General features: G+C 53.4%; 1 protein-coding gene and 1 gene segment (V, D, J or C); one reads left to right on the plus strand and one right to left on the minus strand.

Moving 5' to 3' along the window:
- Nucleotides 1-2,122: 2,122 nt before the first annotated feature.
- LOC128919485 (T cell receptor delta variable 1-like) lies at nt 2,123-2,970 on the minus strand. The segment is given in 2 exon segments: nt 2,123-2,517; nt 2,925-2,970. Coding segments are annotated over 2 exon segments (441 nt in total).
- Nucleotides 2,971-9,587: 6,617 nt separating this feature from the next.
- Nucleotides 9,588-10,347, plus strand: LOC128919223 (feather keratin Cos2-3-like). Its single transcript, XM_054224412.1, has 2 exons — nt 9,588-9,666; nt 10,040-10,347. Exons 1-2 carry the CDS (start codon nt 9,588-9,590, stop codon nt 10,345-10,347), a joined length of 387 nt encoding a protein of 128 aa, XP_054080387.1.
- The last annotated feature ends 6,720 nt before the right edge of the window (nt 10,348-17,067 follow it).

The following is a 17,067-nucleotide window of genomic DNA, read 5'->3' on the forward strand; positions in this document are numbered from 1 at the left end:
TTCTTCCTTCTCCAGTTGCTGGCACCCAGACCTTGCTTACACCCCAGTCCCTCCAGCCCCGGCACAGAGATCGACAGGGTCTGTGACCAGAGGCCGCTTCTCCAGTTGCTGGCACTGAGACCTTGCAGCACACCCTGGTCCATCCAGTTACTGGCACCCAGGCCTACAGTCCCCATGGCCATTGGTTGTTTGCCCAGTTACTGGCACCCAGATCTCTCTTGCACATCAGTCGCTCCATTTACTGGCCCTCAGACCTTGCAGCACTCACATATGGGAAAGGGAGTGAAGGTAGACAGAAGGAAGATTAAGAAAGGATTTATGAAGAAGGTAGAGGGGACTGTGGTGATCGGGCACAGGGCTCATCCCAACAAGCGCACTGACCAGCCACTGCCTACTTGCAAATACCTCCCTTTTTCCTTTCTCCTCTCTATTGGCTCCCCTTGCTCATCCCCAATCCCCTCTTTCCCCCTCACCTTTGACCCTTCCCCTAAGCATTGAAAACTGGTTGAAAGATAGAGCTCAGAGGGTCGTGATTAGAGGCACAGAGTTTAGTTGGAGGTCAGTAACAAGTGGTGTTCCCCAGGGGTCAGTACTGGACCCAGTCCTAGTGAATATATTCATCAATGACCTGGATGAAGGGATAGAGTGCACCCTCAGCAAGTTTGCTGACGATACAAAACTGGGAGGAGTGGCTGACACACCAGAAGCCTGTGCTGCCATACAGTGAGACCTGGAAAGGCGTGAGAGCTCGGTGGAGAGAAACCTTATGAAATTCAATAAGGGCAAGCATAGGGTGCTGCACCTGAGGAGGAATAACCCCATGCACCAATACAGGTTGGGGGCTGACCTGCTGGAGAGCGGCTCAGCGGAAAAAGACCTGGGAATCCTGGTGGACAACCTGGCCTCAAACATGAGCCAGCAATGCGCCCTTGTGGACAAAAAGGCTGATGGCATCCTGGGGTGCATCAAGAAGAGCGTGACCAGCAGGTCGAGTGGAGGTCATCCTTCCTCTCTACTCTGCTCTGGTGAGGCTGCATCTGGAGTACTGTGTCCATTTCTGGGCTCCCCGGTTCAAGAAGGACAGGGAACTGCTGGAGAGGGTACAGCAAAGGGCTACCAAGATGGTTAGGGGACTGGAACACCTCTCTCATAAAGAAAGGCTGAGGGACTTAGTATGGCAAGAGCCTTGTGCACAGAGGGACAAACTAGAGCCCAGAAATGCACATCCTGGAAATGCAGCCACCAGTGGTTTTCTGTTGGGCAGAGAACCCAGAGGGACCCAGATGCATCGCCCCAGCCAAGTATTAGTGAGTGCTCAGGGCTGGAGGGGAGACATGAAAAGCAGGCGGACAGCTCAAGTGGTTGAACAGGGAATCTTGTCCAATGCCTGGTTGATGGGTCTTGCTCACATGTCTAGGCTTTCCCTGATCCCCAGACGTAGGGCCAGGAAGTCATTTTCCCACTTTGGGCTTCTGTACCTGGGAAGTAAAGCCACAGGAGCAGTCACGTCTCCCACCAAGAGCCCCCTTCTCACACAGTGGTCATTGAGGGACGCTCAGGAAAAGTTATAGCTGAAGAAGCCTCTGGGATGCTTCACCTGAACACTCACTGCTGTGTCCCACTCAGTTTCAGTGGCTCAGGGGTGTCCCTGAGCCTGCTGTGGCAATGCACCCTCGTGGCAAGGCAGGCCAACAGCATCCTGGGCTGCAGCAGGAAGAGAATCACCAGCAGGACAAGGTACCTGACCCTTCCTCTCCACTCAGTGCTGGTGAGGCCACTTGTGGAGTGCTGGGTCCAGTTCTGGGCTCCCCAGTACAAGAAAGATACTGGAGTGAGCACAGCAAAATAGTGGATGGACTGGAGCATGTTTCCTCTGAGGATGGGCTGAGAGGGCTGGCAGTGTTCAGCCTGGGGAAGAGAAGGCTTGTGGGAGATCTTGGCAATGTGTGTAAATAGCTGATGGGAGGGAATGAAGAAGAGACTCTTCTCAGTAATGCCCACTGACGGGAGAAGAGTGAGTGCCCACCAGCAGAAAAACCAAAATGAACGTAGTCCTGGGAAACCTGCTCTGGCTGGCCCGGCTTTAACAGGGACTGCATGATCTCAAAAGATGCTTTTCAACCTAACCAATTCTCAGATCCTCTCCCTGCTGCACAGACTGTGCAGACAGAGACCCAGCCTCACCACAGCACCCGGGTGTGGTTCCTGGGCACCACCAGTGTGGGCTCAGTGCGCAGAGGTAGAGAGCGTTGTCCTGGAGCTCGGCGTCCCGCACATGCAGAAGCACCCGGGAGTCCTCTGCAGACAGCATGGAGGAGAACCTCCCTGAATCCACATGAGCTTTGTACTTGCTCACCCACAACAGCATCTGAGGGGACTGCTTTGGGAGCTGCTGGTACCAGTAGATGAAGGCACCGGAATAGTTGGTGGAGAAATTGCAGTGCAGTGTTGTGTCGTATCCTGCCTGGATGGTCCTTTCTGGAGGGAATTGGAGCACAGAGTCCTTCTGTGCATGACCTGTAAAGGAATTCCAACATTCCTTGCATTGACCCAGCCTTCCCCTAGAATTTCAACCATCCCTACACAGGCTGGCAGCATTTGGTCAAATACACCTGGGAGAGAAGTTTCCATTTCCAGTGTAGGACTCTACCCAAGCAGCTCTCTCTTTCTCTAAACACCCGTGCAAAAATAACCCACAGAAAGGTTCTTGTGAATACTGACAGGCATGTGCAGAGTCTTCTTCCTCCTTCCATACCCATTACAGCTGACATCTCCCAGATGATTTTCCGTTCCCACCTGTACTCCCTGCTCTCCCTGTGGAATGAATCCCAGTTTCCTGCAGAGTCAAACTCAAATTTCTTCTCCCACCACTGCCACAACAACCTCTTGCCCTGCTCCTCCCCAGCCTGAACCTTGTGTCTCACCAAAATATGCCAGTCCCACCAGAGCTGCCAGGAAAATCAGGACCATGTCACACTCTCCCATGCACCCCGTGTCAAAGCATGTCACAGGAAGCGGGAGTTGAAGCTTGAGAGTTCACCACTTCTCCTCCCTCTGCCAGCCCAAAGCACCCACCAACCCTCAGCACAGGGGGTGGAGCAAAACTCTTTCTCTGCTGCTGCAGACAGGAGTTTGGGACTGTCTGGCTTGGGACTCCACATCTCTGCCACGAGGAGGCTCTGCAGAGAGACTAATTGAAGTTGTTAAAGTGCTCAGCCCAAGGAACGAAATCAAACTGTGACCCTAATTTTGCAAGGGCCAAGGGGAGGTTGTTCAGCACCGGAAGGCTTGTCTTTGGGAAGTCAGGCCACAGCCAGGCTTCTCACAGCGTTCCATGTCAGAAGGTGCTTGAGCATCCCCTCAGGCAGACATAGCTTGGTGTAGAAGCGCTGCCTCTCAGCTCCAGGTCACACTGCCAAAGGGACCTGAGGACCTGAAAACTCCTGTGGAAGCCTGAAGGAAGAGAGCAAGCAGTCTGTTGTCAGGCACTAGGAGGCTGGGGGCTGTTTTCCTGTTTTTTGCTCCTCCTGGAGATCACAACCAGCACAACCAGCCCCCAGCATGGGAGCAGTGAACTTCTCCTGGCATCCACTGCCCAGCCAGGGAAAAGGGCCTGCACTCACCTGTCATGGGGTTTGAGAGAGGAACTTTTGCACCCGTGATGTGGTCCTTGTGCCTCGCTAGTGTCTGAAAGGAGGCAGAACGAGGAATGGCCAATAGCACCTAGATCCAGGTGTCTGACTCCCTGTCCCTACAGGGTTTTCTCTCCTTTCTCCCAAGGCCATGGATGAGACCTTTCAAGAGAAATGTCTCTAGGAAGAGCACCTGCTGTAAACATCCCACCCACAGTAAGTCACACCACCTCTCTTGGCTGGAGGACATCCAGCACAGCCCTCTGCTTCACAGACATCAAATCCTTCTTCATTCAGGTATCACAATCAGCCACTTTCTCTAGGGATGGCACCCTCCAGAAGTGTGAGAAGAGAGGATCATCACATAAACTCAGGGATGTTTCTGCCTACAAGGGGATCAAACGCCTTACGGGATAGAGTGAAAAAGTATTTGGGGATTGTGTGTGACATGGGATGTTTAGGAGAAGCAGCAGAGATGGGGAAAGAGAAGGATCAAGGCCATTTGGACAGGAGCAAGTGTGGGAAGACAGATGGAGAGAGCGATGAGAGGGGCTAAACTGTGTGAGCATGTGTCTAATATGTGTGCTGGCCTGGCCATACCTGTTGCTCTGCCTTCTTTGTCACCTGCCAAGCGTTCACCTGGAAATAAGGCCATCAAGTCGAAAGAAAATAAGGAGTAGGGCTGATCCTTCATTCTGTGCCTTGGAAGCCTCTGCCCATGGGGTTTGACTACCTCTGTCGGCTATTTGAGACACACAGGATTCCCCAGGGACTGGCTGGAGCCCACAGTCTCTTGCCAGAGGCCTCCTGCCAGCTCTCACTCCCCTCAGACCTCCAAGCCCCTGAGGGCAACTCAGCAACTCCCTTTCTGACTCACTCCTCAAGGAGGAACCTGGCATGCCTCAAGGCTGCGCTCAGTGTGTCCAGGCCAAGCGGTTTACCCTGCCTCTTGGGCCTCAACTCCAAAGGTCCTGAATCCTGTCAAACAAGCTCATGGTCTCACCACTGAGGCCCTGTGGGGAGCACTTGAAGGTGCCTCTGACCTTGACATGCCCTTCTCCTGCTGCTGGGGAGCTTCAACTCCTGACCCCATGCAACGACTTTGTAACGCCAGCAGGAACATTTTGAAAGCTCTGCGAAAATGTGGGGCTGGAGGATTCAGTTTTCCATTGTATATCTGAGCTTTCACAGAGCAATGAAATGTGAAACCCTTTCTGGTTGTCCTTTTCTAAGGCAGGTTTGGCATTGGCAACTGCGCCCTGGAGTCCCCGTGGTTGCAGAGCAGACAAAAGCAGCTGCTCAGGGCTCCCTCGGCATCCTCGTGGGGAAAGTCAAAAGGCCCAGAATAGGCCCTGTATGTTCCATGTCAGCAGTGGGCGGTCCGTATGGCAGGAGCGAGGGCTGGGCGGCTGCCCGCGGGCAGGAGGATCTCTGCCGCCTGCCGCCCTGTGCGGAGCAGAAAGGCGCTGCTCCTGTCCGGGCGCCAGCGGGGCCGGCGGCTGCCATCTCTCCTTGCCGGGCCCCGCCGGACACGGCCAGCGCTCCGGGCGCCATTTCTGCCCCGGCGGCGGCGGCAGTGTGGCGGGGGATTTCTCTGTGCGTCCCGCTGGGAGTGCGGAGTTGCCGCTGCCGGGGCTGGTCGGGCATCGGAAACAGCCCGGGGCGAGGGGCCGGCTGGGGCCGTTTGGGGCGAGGCGGCCCCGGCGGTCGGAGCGGCAGCGCCCCCTGGCGGGCCCGCACGGGGCTGTCCCCCCGACCCCGACACACACGCCCGGCCCCGCCCGCGCCGGTTCCTGCCCGGCCGCAGCCCCGGCTCCTCTCCCTGTGTCTCCCAGGGCGCAGTAATACACGGCCACGTCCCCGCGCCGGGGCCAGGCGAGTCACAGGGCTCTGGAGCGGCGGTCTGCCGACACCCACAGCCGCCCCGGCGGGTCCCGCAGCTCTTTGGAGTCTTTGAGAGTGCTGAGGAGCAGCGCATGGCCTCATCCCGGGAGCTGGCGGTACCAGTAGGTGTAGTAGGAAAGCTTTATGTTGGGATACGAGCAGTTGATGCTGATGCCAGTGCTCTCGGTGGTCTCTGCCGACGGCTCCTGCTGCACCTGGGCTCTGCCCACAGCCACTGCTGAGAAAGTATAAGAAAAGGCCAAAGATCACCTAAGAGCACCCATCTCTGATGGCTCTTTTGCCAGAAAAATCGTCAGAAAGAGTGGCATGTGGATAGAGCTGGACTGTAACAAATGGGGACAATGTGGTCATCGAGAGTGAAGTGGTGTGGCTTTGTGGAGCAAGGGGACAAGTCTGCAAGGGACTTTTTAATGGATGCATACAGAGTTAGAATGAAAGCTAGGTGGAGGGACGGATGCATGGATGCATGGGTGGATGGATGCATGGGTGGCGAGAAGAAGGGGAGACAGGAAAGTTGGAAGTGTTACAGTGAATGATGAAGGGCTTAATTGAGAAGAAGAATAAATGCAGAAAGCGCAGGGGGATCAGAGGATATGTGGAATAATGGCACGGTGCAGAAAAGACAATTTGTGGTTATGGATATGAAGGAAGGAGAGAGAGAAAGATGAGAGAGGGGTCTCGAGGAGTAGGAAGAGGCTTTGGAGATGGTAGATGCATGGAGAGATGAGTCAGAATATGAGTGTGTGAGTGAATAAAGAGCAGACAGGGAGAGGGCTTGTTACAGTGAAGGAGAGAGGTCTATATTGAGGGCAATAAGAACTGCAGAATGCACAGGGGAAGGAGAGGGTGCATGAAAAATCAGGTGTACATGCAAGGAGTCTCGTACCAACAGAGGTGGGGAAGAAAGAGGAAGAACAGGAAGAGGGGACTCGGGGGGTTGGAAAGGGGCACAAAAGATGGCAGAGAGTCAGGAGTGGTAAAGAGAGGCTGAAGAAGGAGAGGGAAGAGTTGACGCTGGGCTCCCTGGGGCACCCACTGGGCACAGCCCCGGCCCCATCCACCCCTGCCACCCCATGCACCCAGCAGCAGCGCGGCCAGCCCCGCAAGGCCGCTTCCTCTCCACCGCCTCCTCTCCGCTCCTGCCGTCTGCTGTCAGCTCCGTCCTGGGGCTCAGCTCTGCGCCGGCACCGCCCAGGGGCTCGCTCCTGCTCAGACCGCTCAGGGACTCCACATGGGCACTGCTTTTCCCAGATGGGAAATGGACTCTCCCCGTCCTCCAGCCGGAAGAAGCCTGCACAGCACCAGCTGCAGCCTGGCACAGCAGCGGGGCCTTGGCCCAGCACATGGACCAGCTTCCCAGGGTTCTCTCCGAGCCCATGGACTGGAACCAGCAGCCACTCGTTTCCTGCAGCTGGGAGTGAGGCGGCTGAGAGCCTCCCTTCAGCTGCTGCTCTGCAGCCCCAGCACAATGCCTAGGAGTTGTGTTGGGGCAGAGGGAGTGTGAGGACAAATGTGCCCATGGGCGGGCAGGGGTCAGGGAGGGCAGGGGTGGTGGGGAATCACAGTGTCAGAATGTAGGTGAGAAGAGACCTTCAGAGGTCATCTGTAACAACCCCTGCTCAGAACAAATCCAGTTGCTCAAGGTCACGTTCAGCCCAGCCTTGAACACCTCCCAGGATGGAGATTGCACAGCCTCCCTGGGAAACCCCTTCCTTGATTCACTATTTCTTTTAGCTTACCGCTTCATGAGAATTCCCCTGTTCCAGCTGATGTCCATTGCCTCTACTCCTGTCATTGGGCACTTCCAGAGTCTAGGCCCGTCCACTCCTTCTCCTCTGAATATGTGGTTCCTCGACCCGTTCAGAACATTTTACCTATACACAGCTCAGTGTAGCAACTGTTCCCCCTGAGTCAGTGTTTGCCAAAGCCTTGGCGGGAGTGCTCTCCTTCCCACGTCTCGTGTTGCTCATGAAATCAAGAAACAGTGTTGGTCCTACTGCTGATCCCTGAGAGACCCCACTAGTACCTGACTGCCAGCTGGGCTTTGCACCACTGCTCACAATTCTTTCTGCATAACACTCCAGCCAATTTTCCTCTCACCTTATCATGCTCCAACCCATTTATCCCCGATTTGGCTCTGAAGGAAGTAGGAGAGAGGCTGTCAAAGGTCTTGCTAAACTCTACGTACACTCCTGCCCTGCCCTTCCCTTCTCCACAGTGCCTGTTACCTCCTGAGAAAGCAATGAGCTTGGCCATCAGCTTCTCAGCTCGGAAGCACCTCCATGGAGAGGGAAACCAGCCCTGGCTGAGCTCCCTCGGAAGAGCTCCCTGGCACTCATCTCTATGGGGTCACTACAGGGAAGTGGAGGAGCCCTCAGCTGCCTTATCTCCAAGCTGGATGTGAGTCCAGGCAGACAAACCTTCAGGCAGGGATATGGGCTCAGGAACTTTCTGTACTGTGCATAGCCCTTGTTTGAATGAGGGTGTCTCTGGACAGCCCTGCAGGACAGCAGTGGGCTTTGGGGGAGTGTGGCCTTGGATCCAATGTCCTTCCCTCCCAGGGACAGTTGCTGGGTGCTCAGACTGAGATTCCAATATAGGACATGAACATTCTGAGCATGAACATCAAAGCTGTCATCAGTTCTTTGGCTCCTCCTGTGAAATCCACAGAGTCTGTTCTTCCACTCACAGTGCAGTGATATCAGACTCTGTGTTCCGTTCATTAAGGACCTGTTTGCGAAAAGGTCTTGGCCCCTGCCTGGCACAGCACCAGGCCTGTGAAGACCACAAGTGCATCCCAGAAACCACCGACACTGCTTTGGAAGAAGATCCGCTCAGGGATGGCCAGCACATGGTGGACAAGATCCCTCATCCTTTCTCCTTCTCCAGAAAGCAATCCCCATCCTTTGAACTCTCTAACACTGGGGAGAGCAGCTGTGTTCTGGCCTGGAGAGGCAGGGAGTGGGGACTGCCAGCCACACTGAGGCACTCCCAATATCATTACACTGAATTCAACTAAGGATCAAGGTTAGAGTGGATCCATCGTTGTTGTGGCCTGAAATGGGCAGGAGTGGAGCGTGAGCTCTGCAGGGGCAGGACAAGGAGGCGTCAGGAGGCAGGGGCTGCATTTCAGTACCTCTTCCCTGAACGCATCTCCAGCAGGCTGGTGCCATCACCACTCAGTTGCACTCAGGCTCCTTCTGACTCTGGGAACCTGCTGCACTTCGACACTATTCTGACTGTCCCCACCATAAGCAGCATATTCCCTTGTAATGAGGGACACATGAGGACACACACACTCACACATTAATACACAACAGCATCAAGTCATCCACAAATTTGTGCTCCCACACTCATCCACACAAACACGGCTGCACACAAGTGCACATAAGACAAGAAGACAAGTAGGGACGCAAGCAAGCGTGGAGTCTGCCAAGGACAGATGGGGTTGTTACAGAGTTAGAACTCTGTGCGGAAGCACAAGGCCCCAGACATGCCCATGCCATTGTTTGTGTACTCACAGACTCCAGGGAGTGGGCACCATTCCAAAGCAGCCAGAATTTTTTGCTGAGGTCAATGGTAGTCAGGACAGGTTCAAAACCTAGCAACAGAACGCACATACCTGGGGAGGCAACAACAAGTGACCACTGGAGGGAGTAGAGAAGGGGGGGAAAGAGTCCTCATGCATGGGAGCCCATGGGCGTCGAGCTGAGGATGGCTGAATTGTCTTCCTGAGAAAAACACTTCAAACATCCCCACCGGAGTGACCCAAGCTGAGGTGTCTTTCCTGCCCTGGACCACTCCAGCACTTGAGCTGACTCTTCTGCCTTGCACTGCTGCATTCCTGCCCTGGAAATCCTGGAGTCTTTCCTTCCAGCACTAACAAGAAGCTTTCATTTGGGAATGGGCACGGCACAGCTCTGGAAATGAAAAGGCAACAGTGCAGGAAACCAAAGCACAGCCCATATTATTAGCTGTGACGGTTTTCATTCAAGATGACTGTGTGCAAAAATTGTTACCTCTGCAAAGGGTGCCTCTGGTGCTGCGGCAATGAAGGGCAGGTATAAAAGCCAGCCCAAGTCCCTGCTCTCTCCTCCACTTCTCTGGCCTCCTTCTCCTTGGGAACCAGGTGAGTCTGGAGCCTCTTTACCTCTTCCAGAATGAGATCTCTCCATGATGGACATCTCCACTGATATTGGCTATGTCTTGTCCTGGGTTTTCTAACTTCTTCTCTTGACAGAAGGAAGAGGGGTGAGTGCCTGCTTAGTGAGAGACTGGGATGTGGCAGAAGGATCTTTTGGTTTATGCCCAATGAAAGGCCTTCCCTGGGCCAGGCTGCTCTTTGTAGTGCAATACATACCATGTGGGCCCTGCCGAGCTTCCAGCTCCCCACCCAGAAGTGGCCTTGGCTCCTTTGTGGTGGGGTAACAAGGCTGCTCCTCACCCACCCTTGTGCTCTCTTTCCTCCCTGATCCTCTCACAGGTGCACCTCCACCCTTGAGACATGTCCTGCTACAACCAGTGCCTGCCCTGCCGGCCCTGTGGCCCAACACCTCTGGCCAACAGCTGCAATGAGCCCTGTGTCAGGCAGTGCCAGAGCTCTTCCATTGTCATCCAGCCCTCCCCCGTGGTGGTGACCCTGCCTGGCCCCATCCTCAGCTCCTTCCCACAGAACACCGTTGTGGGATCCTCCACCTCCGCTGCTGTTGGCAGCATCCTCAGCTGTGATGGAGTGCCCATCACCTCTGGGTGCTGTGACCTCTCTGGCATTTCCAGCCGCTACTATGGCAGAAGGTGCCTCCCCTGCTAAAGGCTCTGGGGGAAACCCCAAGGAGACACCCTGAGGAACTCAGAACATGGTGCTGGGGAAAGGTTCAATGTTTTCAATGTTGCTTTCAGCATAGCTGAATGACTTTGCTTTTCTCTCCCTTTTCCTTGTTTGCTTCACATCCCCTTAGCAGCAAGGTTCCCTCAAGGCCCACGTGGTGGGAACCATGTGTCTTCTTCATCCTCTATGGGGCAGGCAGACAGACACGATGCAGGAATATCTCCACGGCCAAGGACCGCAGCCTCACATCTGCCCCTGGGGCTCCATGAACTGGCACCCCCCACTTGGAATGACTTTCTTTCCCTCTTCTGACTCATTAAAGTTCCTTTGCATTCAAGCTTGGCCTCCATGTGGTCCTTCCCTCTGTGGACACTTCCCATCCTGACAAAGCACAAGGGGTGGAAGGGGTTGAGAGCACAAGGAAACCCTGCTCCAGTCACAGACAAATGAGCAGTTCAAACATCCTACATTGGCTCCTCTTTTGGGAACCATCCCTTGGAGCTGAGGAAGACATCTGTGGCTGCTCTGCTGCCAGTGAGCATCAGGCCTTGCCCTGCTGGTATCTCTGCCCACAAATGCCCAGAAGGCAGGAGGCCCTGAGGACTCAGCGGCCCCATGAGCTCTTGAGGAAGGGCATTCCTCTTGCTATGGACGGAGCTGCTCTGGGGTGGTGGGGTGAAGGGTGTGGGGCTCTGGAAGATGATTTGCTGGCAGAATAGCAGGAGTGGTCATGCAGGGAACAGCCTTTGGGATGACCTCTCCCCTCCACCACGTAGTTTAGGGGCCATGGCCTGGAGGCATCAGCAGGGTAAAGTCGTCTATGCCGCTGAATGTATCAAGGCTCGAAACTGGAGCTAAGCATGTGGGAGCTGAGATTGGTCAGCACAGAAGCGGGGACAGTTGATTTCTGAAGGAGATCAAATTGCTGTGATAGAGACCGTGCAGGAGAACGGGAAGATCAGCAAGGATGAGGGTACTGGGTGCACTTCCCATGAGTGCTGAAGGCAGGTGCAGAGCTCTTGACTGCTTCCTTGGTCCCCCCAAAGAATTTGTACTCAGAAATTGGCTGCCCTTCTCGGGGGGAGAGCACTTTTTAACATGTTGATGTGGTTTGGCCTCATATGGCAACAAAGAACCATGTGCTGCTCTCTTGGGCTTCCCCAATATGGAGAAGAATCAGAAGAAAAAAGGCAAAACATGTGGGTTAAGACCAAGGCAGTTTAACAGAACAGGAATAAGAAAAAAACAACACGGATAGAGGAATATACAAACACGATTACAGAATCGCTGCTCACCGACCAGACCCTGGATGCCCCAGCCTGCTCCAAGCTCGACTTCCTGCCCCCTCCCCCAGCAGCTCCCTGTGGGCATGGCTCACATGGGATGGAATACCTGTGTCCCTGCTGGAGCCTGGGGAGAATTAACCCTATCCCCACCGGAACCAGGACACGTGTAAATCTCATCCCTTATGACCAGTGGAACTATCTCTTGGCAGCCACTACAGTCTCATATCTTATTTCCCACCATGAAAATTCAGTTGCCTTGCAAAAAAAGTACACATGCAAGGATGGTAATCCCCCCACCCATGTCCTCCACTGAGAGGGAATTAGGGTGGATGAAGTGTAGCTCAGAATGACTGAAGACCAAAAGTTGCAGTCTCTCTTCTCTGGTGCCTTCCTTCCAAAGGTGCTGGATGGCTTCTCAGGCCAGGGGACATACACATCTCCTTCCACAGCTGCATGGCCCACCTGTACTTCTTCCATCTGCTGCGAAGTGCTCAATGCTTCCTCTACGATCTCATGTCCTACGGCCACTGCTTGACTCTCTGCAACCCACTGCACTATGAGGCCATCGTGCATAAGGTTGTGTGCATCTGGCTGGTGGCAGGCACATGGCTGGCCAGTTCCCTGCCTCCTTCTCTGCATGCAATACTCACCTCCCATTTGGCTTCCTGCAGGCCCAAGCACATCCTCCACTTCTAGCTGATTCACAAGCTGCCCTGGACATGGCTTGTGCTGGCACTTGTGCCAACAAGGCCGTGATTACCTTCAGTATTGGTGATGAGAACCTCCCATCTTCATTCTCACTTCTTACAGGTGCAGAGCAAGAACCATCCCTTGACTCTGCTGTGCAGAAGGCAGGCACAAAGCTACCTCAACCTGTGCTTCCCATTTCACTGCTGTGGTCTGTTGCTAGGGCCCATGTGTCTTCACCATCATGGGAAGTGACCTCCAAATGGTCACTGGACAGAACAGCAGCTGTTCCTTACACGATTCTTACTCCTCTGCGCAACCTCTTGATTTGCACCCTAAGAAACAGGGATGGGAAAGCTGCTCGTATTTGTTCGCATCCAATAAACAGCTGGCAGGGTTGTGGTGTTTGATGGTAGAACTGATGAATAGAACTGTTTCCTTTGAAGACAATGCTCTAATACTCAACTGACAAAAACTGGGTAATCCTCTGTGGATGGGATCAGTCCAGTGACCTGTGCCCTGGAGAGGGGGCAGCACATTGTCGTGTGCTGTGGGAGTGACTGGGCACTGGCATAGGTATTCCAAGGAGTTTACCGAGTCTCCCTCTTTAGAGATGTTCAAAAACTACCTGGACACGGTCCTGGGCAACTGGCTCTTGGTGGTTCTGCTTGTGCAGGGAGGGTGGACAAGATGACCTCCAGGAGTCCCTTCCAACCTCAGCCATTCTGTGATTCTTTCTTTCTCTGAGAGCAGCTGATATAGAGCAGCTCTGAGTTCCCACCCTCTGACGGGATATAAGGTTATCTATAGAATCATAGAATCATTTAGGTTGGAAAAGACCCTTGGGATCATCGAGTCCAACCATCAACCCCACTCTACAAAGTTCTCCTCTACACCATATGCCCTAACACCACATCTAAACAACTCTTAAACACATTCAGGGATCGCGATTCCACCACCGCCCTGGGCAGCCTATTCCAGTGTCTGACCACTCTTTCTCTGAAGAATTTTTTTCCTAATGTCCAGTCTAAACCTACCCTGTTGCAGCTTGAAGCCATTCCCTCTTGTTCTATCGCTAATTACCTGTGAGAAGAGACCAGCAGCAACCTCTCGACAATGTCCTTTCAAGTAGTTGTAGAGAGCGATGAGGTCTCCCCTCAGCCTCCTCTTCCTCAAACTAAACAGTCCCAGCTCCTTCAATCCCTCCTATCCTCTCTTTCTAGTCTTAGCGCTAGTAAATAGCATTTTAAGGAATGCTTTGAAGATGCTGAGTGACTTTCTTAGTGGGATCAGTCCATGTAATTTCTGGTGCTCCAGCCTCAGTTTTTGCAGCTTGTGGGGAGTCGGGCTTGTCCCAGGCTCACCACTGAGGCACTGTACCCTTTATAGTGCTGGGGCAAGTCCCACACCCCAACATCGCCCTTAAAGAGATCACTTAGGACACCCGGGATCATCTAAGGCTGGAGGAGTTTTTTTCCAATGTAATGTGGAGATTCTTTGTAGCTGCAGCAATATGGATGTTCTCTAGATTTTATGTTGTGCCTGACCCGCAGAGCTGGGGCATGGAGAAGCTCAATATCTGGAAAGGTCATGGCAGCTTCGACTCCACTGTGCTTTCTCTCTCTTTTCTGGCGAGAAAAGAATTGACTGAACCAGCGTCAAGCTCTTGAGCTCATTAAAGCTGTTGCTGCCTGATTCATTGCCTTGACTGTGGCACCTGAAGGACTTGCCTAGAGTCATCCCAAGAGGCTGAGAGCTGGCATTGGGTGCCCTAGTTCTCAGCGGTGTGTGGGCATGTTCATGCTCACATACATGTTCCTCTTGCTGTGCTCATGTATGCATTTGCACACATGGGAAGACACCTTGAAAGACCATCTAGTCCAACCCCCTGCCATGGCCAGTGGCATCTCTCACTAGATCAGGTTGCTCAGAGCCCCATCCAACCTGACCTTGAACACTTCCAATGATAGGGCTTCCATAACATCTCTGGCCAAACTCTTCTAGTGTGTCACCACCCTCATCATACAATAATTTCTTCCTTATATTGAATCTAAATCTACCCTCTTTCAGTTTTAAGCCATTGACCTTTGTCCTTTCACTACAGGTCCTGGTAAAATGTCTTTCTCCTTCTTTCTTATAAGCCACCTTCAAAAATTGCAAAACCACAAGAAGGTCTGCCCAGAGCCTCCTCCTCTCCAGGCTAAACAACCCCACCTCTCTCAGCCTTTCTTCACAGGAGAGGTGTTCCAACCCTTGGAACATTTTGGAGCCTTTCTTTGGACCCGCTCCAACAGACTCTACAGACTCTGCCCACAGTCAGTGGAGAGACATCAGCTCACACAGGGGACTTGTCCCATCCTAAGCAGACGTCCACAGGAAATGGAATGAATCATCTTCCTGAAGACACCGATCCTGCAATTGACCAATGGTTGCCTCTGATCTCCGAACTAAGCTCACAGCAGGGCCTGCCTACCTGGTCACCTGCACATGGCTTGCTTCATCATACGGTCAGAAGTGAACCCACAGGCTCTTCCACCAGAGCCTACAAACACCTCTATCCCATGGCTAAACCCCATATCCATGTCCCTGGTACTCAGGCACAGATGGGTAGCAGGGAAAGGGCTTTTGTGTGGGTGAATGGAATCAAGCTGGGTATGTTACTCTCCTCAGCTGCATCTCTGGCTCTCCCTGAGTGCACATCAGTCTTCCCTCAGCTACAATGAACTCTTTCAAACAGGATTTGCAGAAGATGACTCTGTCAGGTCCATGTCCTGTGCCCTGGACAGTGTAGGCAGCCTCTCATTGGGTGTCTTGAGTCTTCTCATTTCACTCTAGATGCCTGGAGGTTTAGATTAGTTTGTGAATATGTGTGTGTGTGTGTGTTGTCAAAGCATCTGTTTAGTGTGTCTTGAGTGACCTTTCCTGGACTCTTCCAGCATGTGAGATGAGTCGTCTGCCCACGCCAACGTGTATTGCACCGGAAATGCTTGGGGCTCTCATCCTGTCATGTAAAAGATGCCTCCACTGGGGAATGTGCTGGCATAAAGCAGGAAATGGAAAGACAGCAATTCAGGAAGTCAAAACACAGCCTGTAACATCGGTTGGGATGTTTTGCATTCAAGATGAGCTTGTCAGCAAAGAATCACCTCTGCAAGGGATGCCTCTGGCAGCCTGGGGCAGTTAAGGTGCATGATAAAAGCCAGCCTAGCTCCTCACTCTCTCATCCACTTCTCTTGCCTCCTTCTCCTTGGGAGTCACGTTAGTTTGAAGCCCCTTCTCCTTCTCTGCTTTCTCTGACTTCAGCTGACCTCTCAGCTGAGATTGGCTTTGCTCTCTGCCAGCTCATGGGGCTGCTTGTCATGGGAGGGCGAAGCAGGGAGAAGGTTAGACATGGAGGGAGGCTGGGAGTGTGCTGAGGTGCCTTCTGGACTCAGGGGCCAGGCAGTAGCTGCATAGGAGCTGGTGGCTTTTTTTGGGCCCTGTCAGAACGAGGCCAAGAAGTCCTCACATTCTTGGCACAGCCTCTGTCTCCCAGCTCTACATGTTCTTTGTCTCCCTCATGGTGCTGTGACGGGCTGCTTCTCACTCATCCCCTATTTTTGCTTCCTCCCTGCCTTCTCTCCCAGGTGCACCTCTGAACCCAAGACATGTCCTGCTACGACCAGTGCCAGCCCTGCCAACCCTGCCGGCCCTGTGGCCCGACACCACTGGCCAACAGCTGCAATGAGCCCTGTGTCAGGCAGTGCCAGAACTCCACCGTCGTCATTGAGCCTCCTGCTGTGGTGGTGACCCTGCCTGGCCCCATCCTCAGCTCCTTCCCACAGAACACCGTTGTGGGATCTTCCACCTCTGCTGCTGTTGGCAGCATCCTCAGCTGTGATGGAGTGCCCATCAACTCTAGCTGCTGTGACCTTTCCTGCATTTCCAGCCGCTACTGTGGCAGCAGATGCCCCCCCTGCTAAACATGCTGACAACGGCTCCCCGTAAGGACCCCTTGGAACTCAGAACATGGTGCTGAACAGAGGATCAGACTTCATGCCATTTTTTTTAAGAGCAGCTGACCATCTCTGACTCTCCTTGCAAGTACAGATGTGAAGACGCCAACCTGGTGTCTCTGAAAACACAGACAATATTTGCCTTTCTGGTCTTCCTCTCACCCTTTTTCTATCTTTTCTTTGATGTCATGTGCTTCCCTTAAAGCTTTGTTGTGAAGACCTCAGAAACCGGCCTGGAGGAACCTTCTAGACTGTCTCCCTTTGATGGGCAGGTCAACAGATGCCCTGTGGGAACTCTGCCACAGGAAATAGGGAACACATTCTTGTCTGCTCCTTCTGCTCCCCACGCTGGGGGCCTCCACTTGGAATGACCTCATTTCCTTCTTTACTCATTAAACAATTGCTGCAACCCTGCCTGTGCCCTTTGCATGGTCTTTCCATCTGCACTCTGACTGTGGAGGGAGAAAGCCATTTTTTTGTGCTAGGAATCAGGTGAGGGCACAGGGGAACCTTTCATCACTCCTAGAGGCATTGGAGGGTGGGACACACTGCAGCGAGTCCTCTTTCAGGCACTGCCTCTTGAAGCTGAAGAAGACATCCCTGGTTACTCCACAGCCAACGGCCATCAGTCCTTGCCTTGCTGCAGCTCTGCTCAGAAATAGCCCCTTGGCCATGGACCATGTCATGTGAAAGGGAATCATGACAACTCTTGTCCTCCAGAGAGGAACTGTGGC

The sequence above is a fragment of the Rissa tridactyla genome, chromosome 19 (assembly GCF_028500815.1).
Source record: "Rissa tridactyla isolate bRisTri1 chromosome 19, bRisTri1.patW.cur.20221130, whole genome shotgun sequence".
Classification (NCBI taxonomy): Eukaryota; Metazoa; Chordata; class Aves; order Charadriiformes; family Laridae; genus Rissa; species Rissa tridactyla.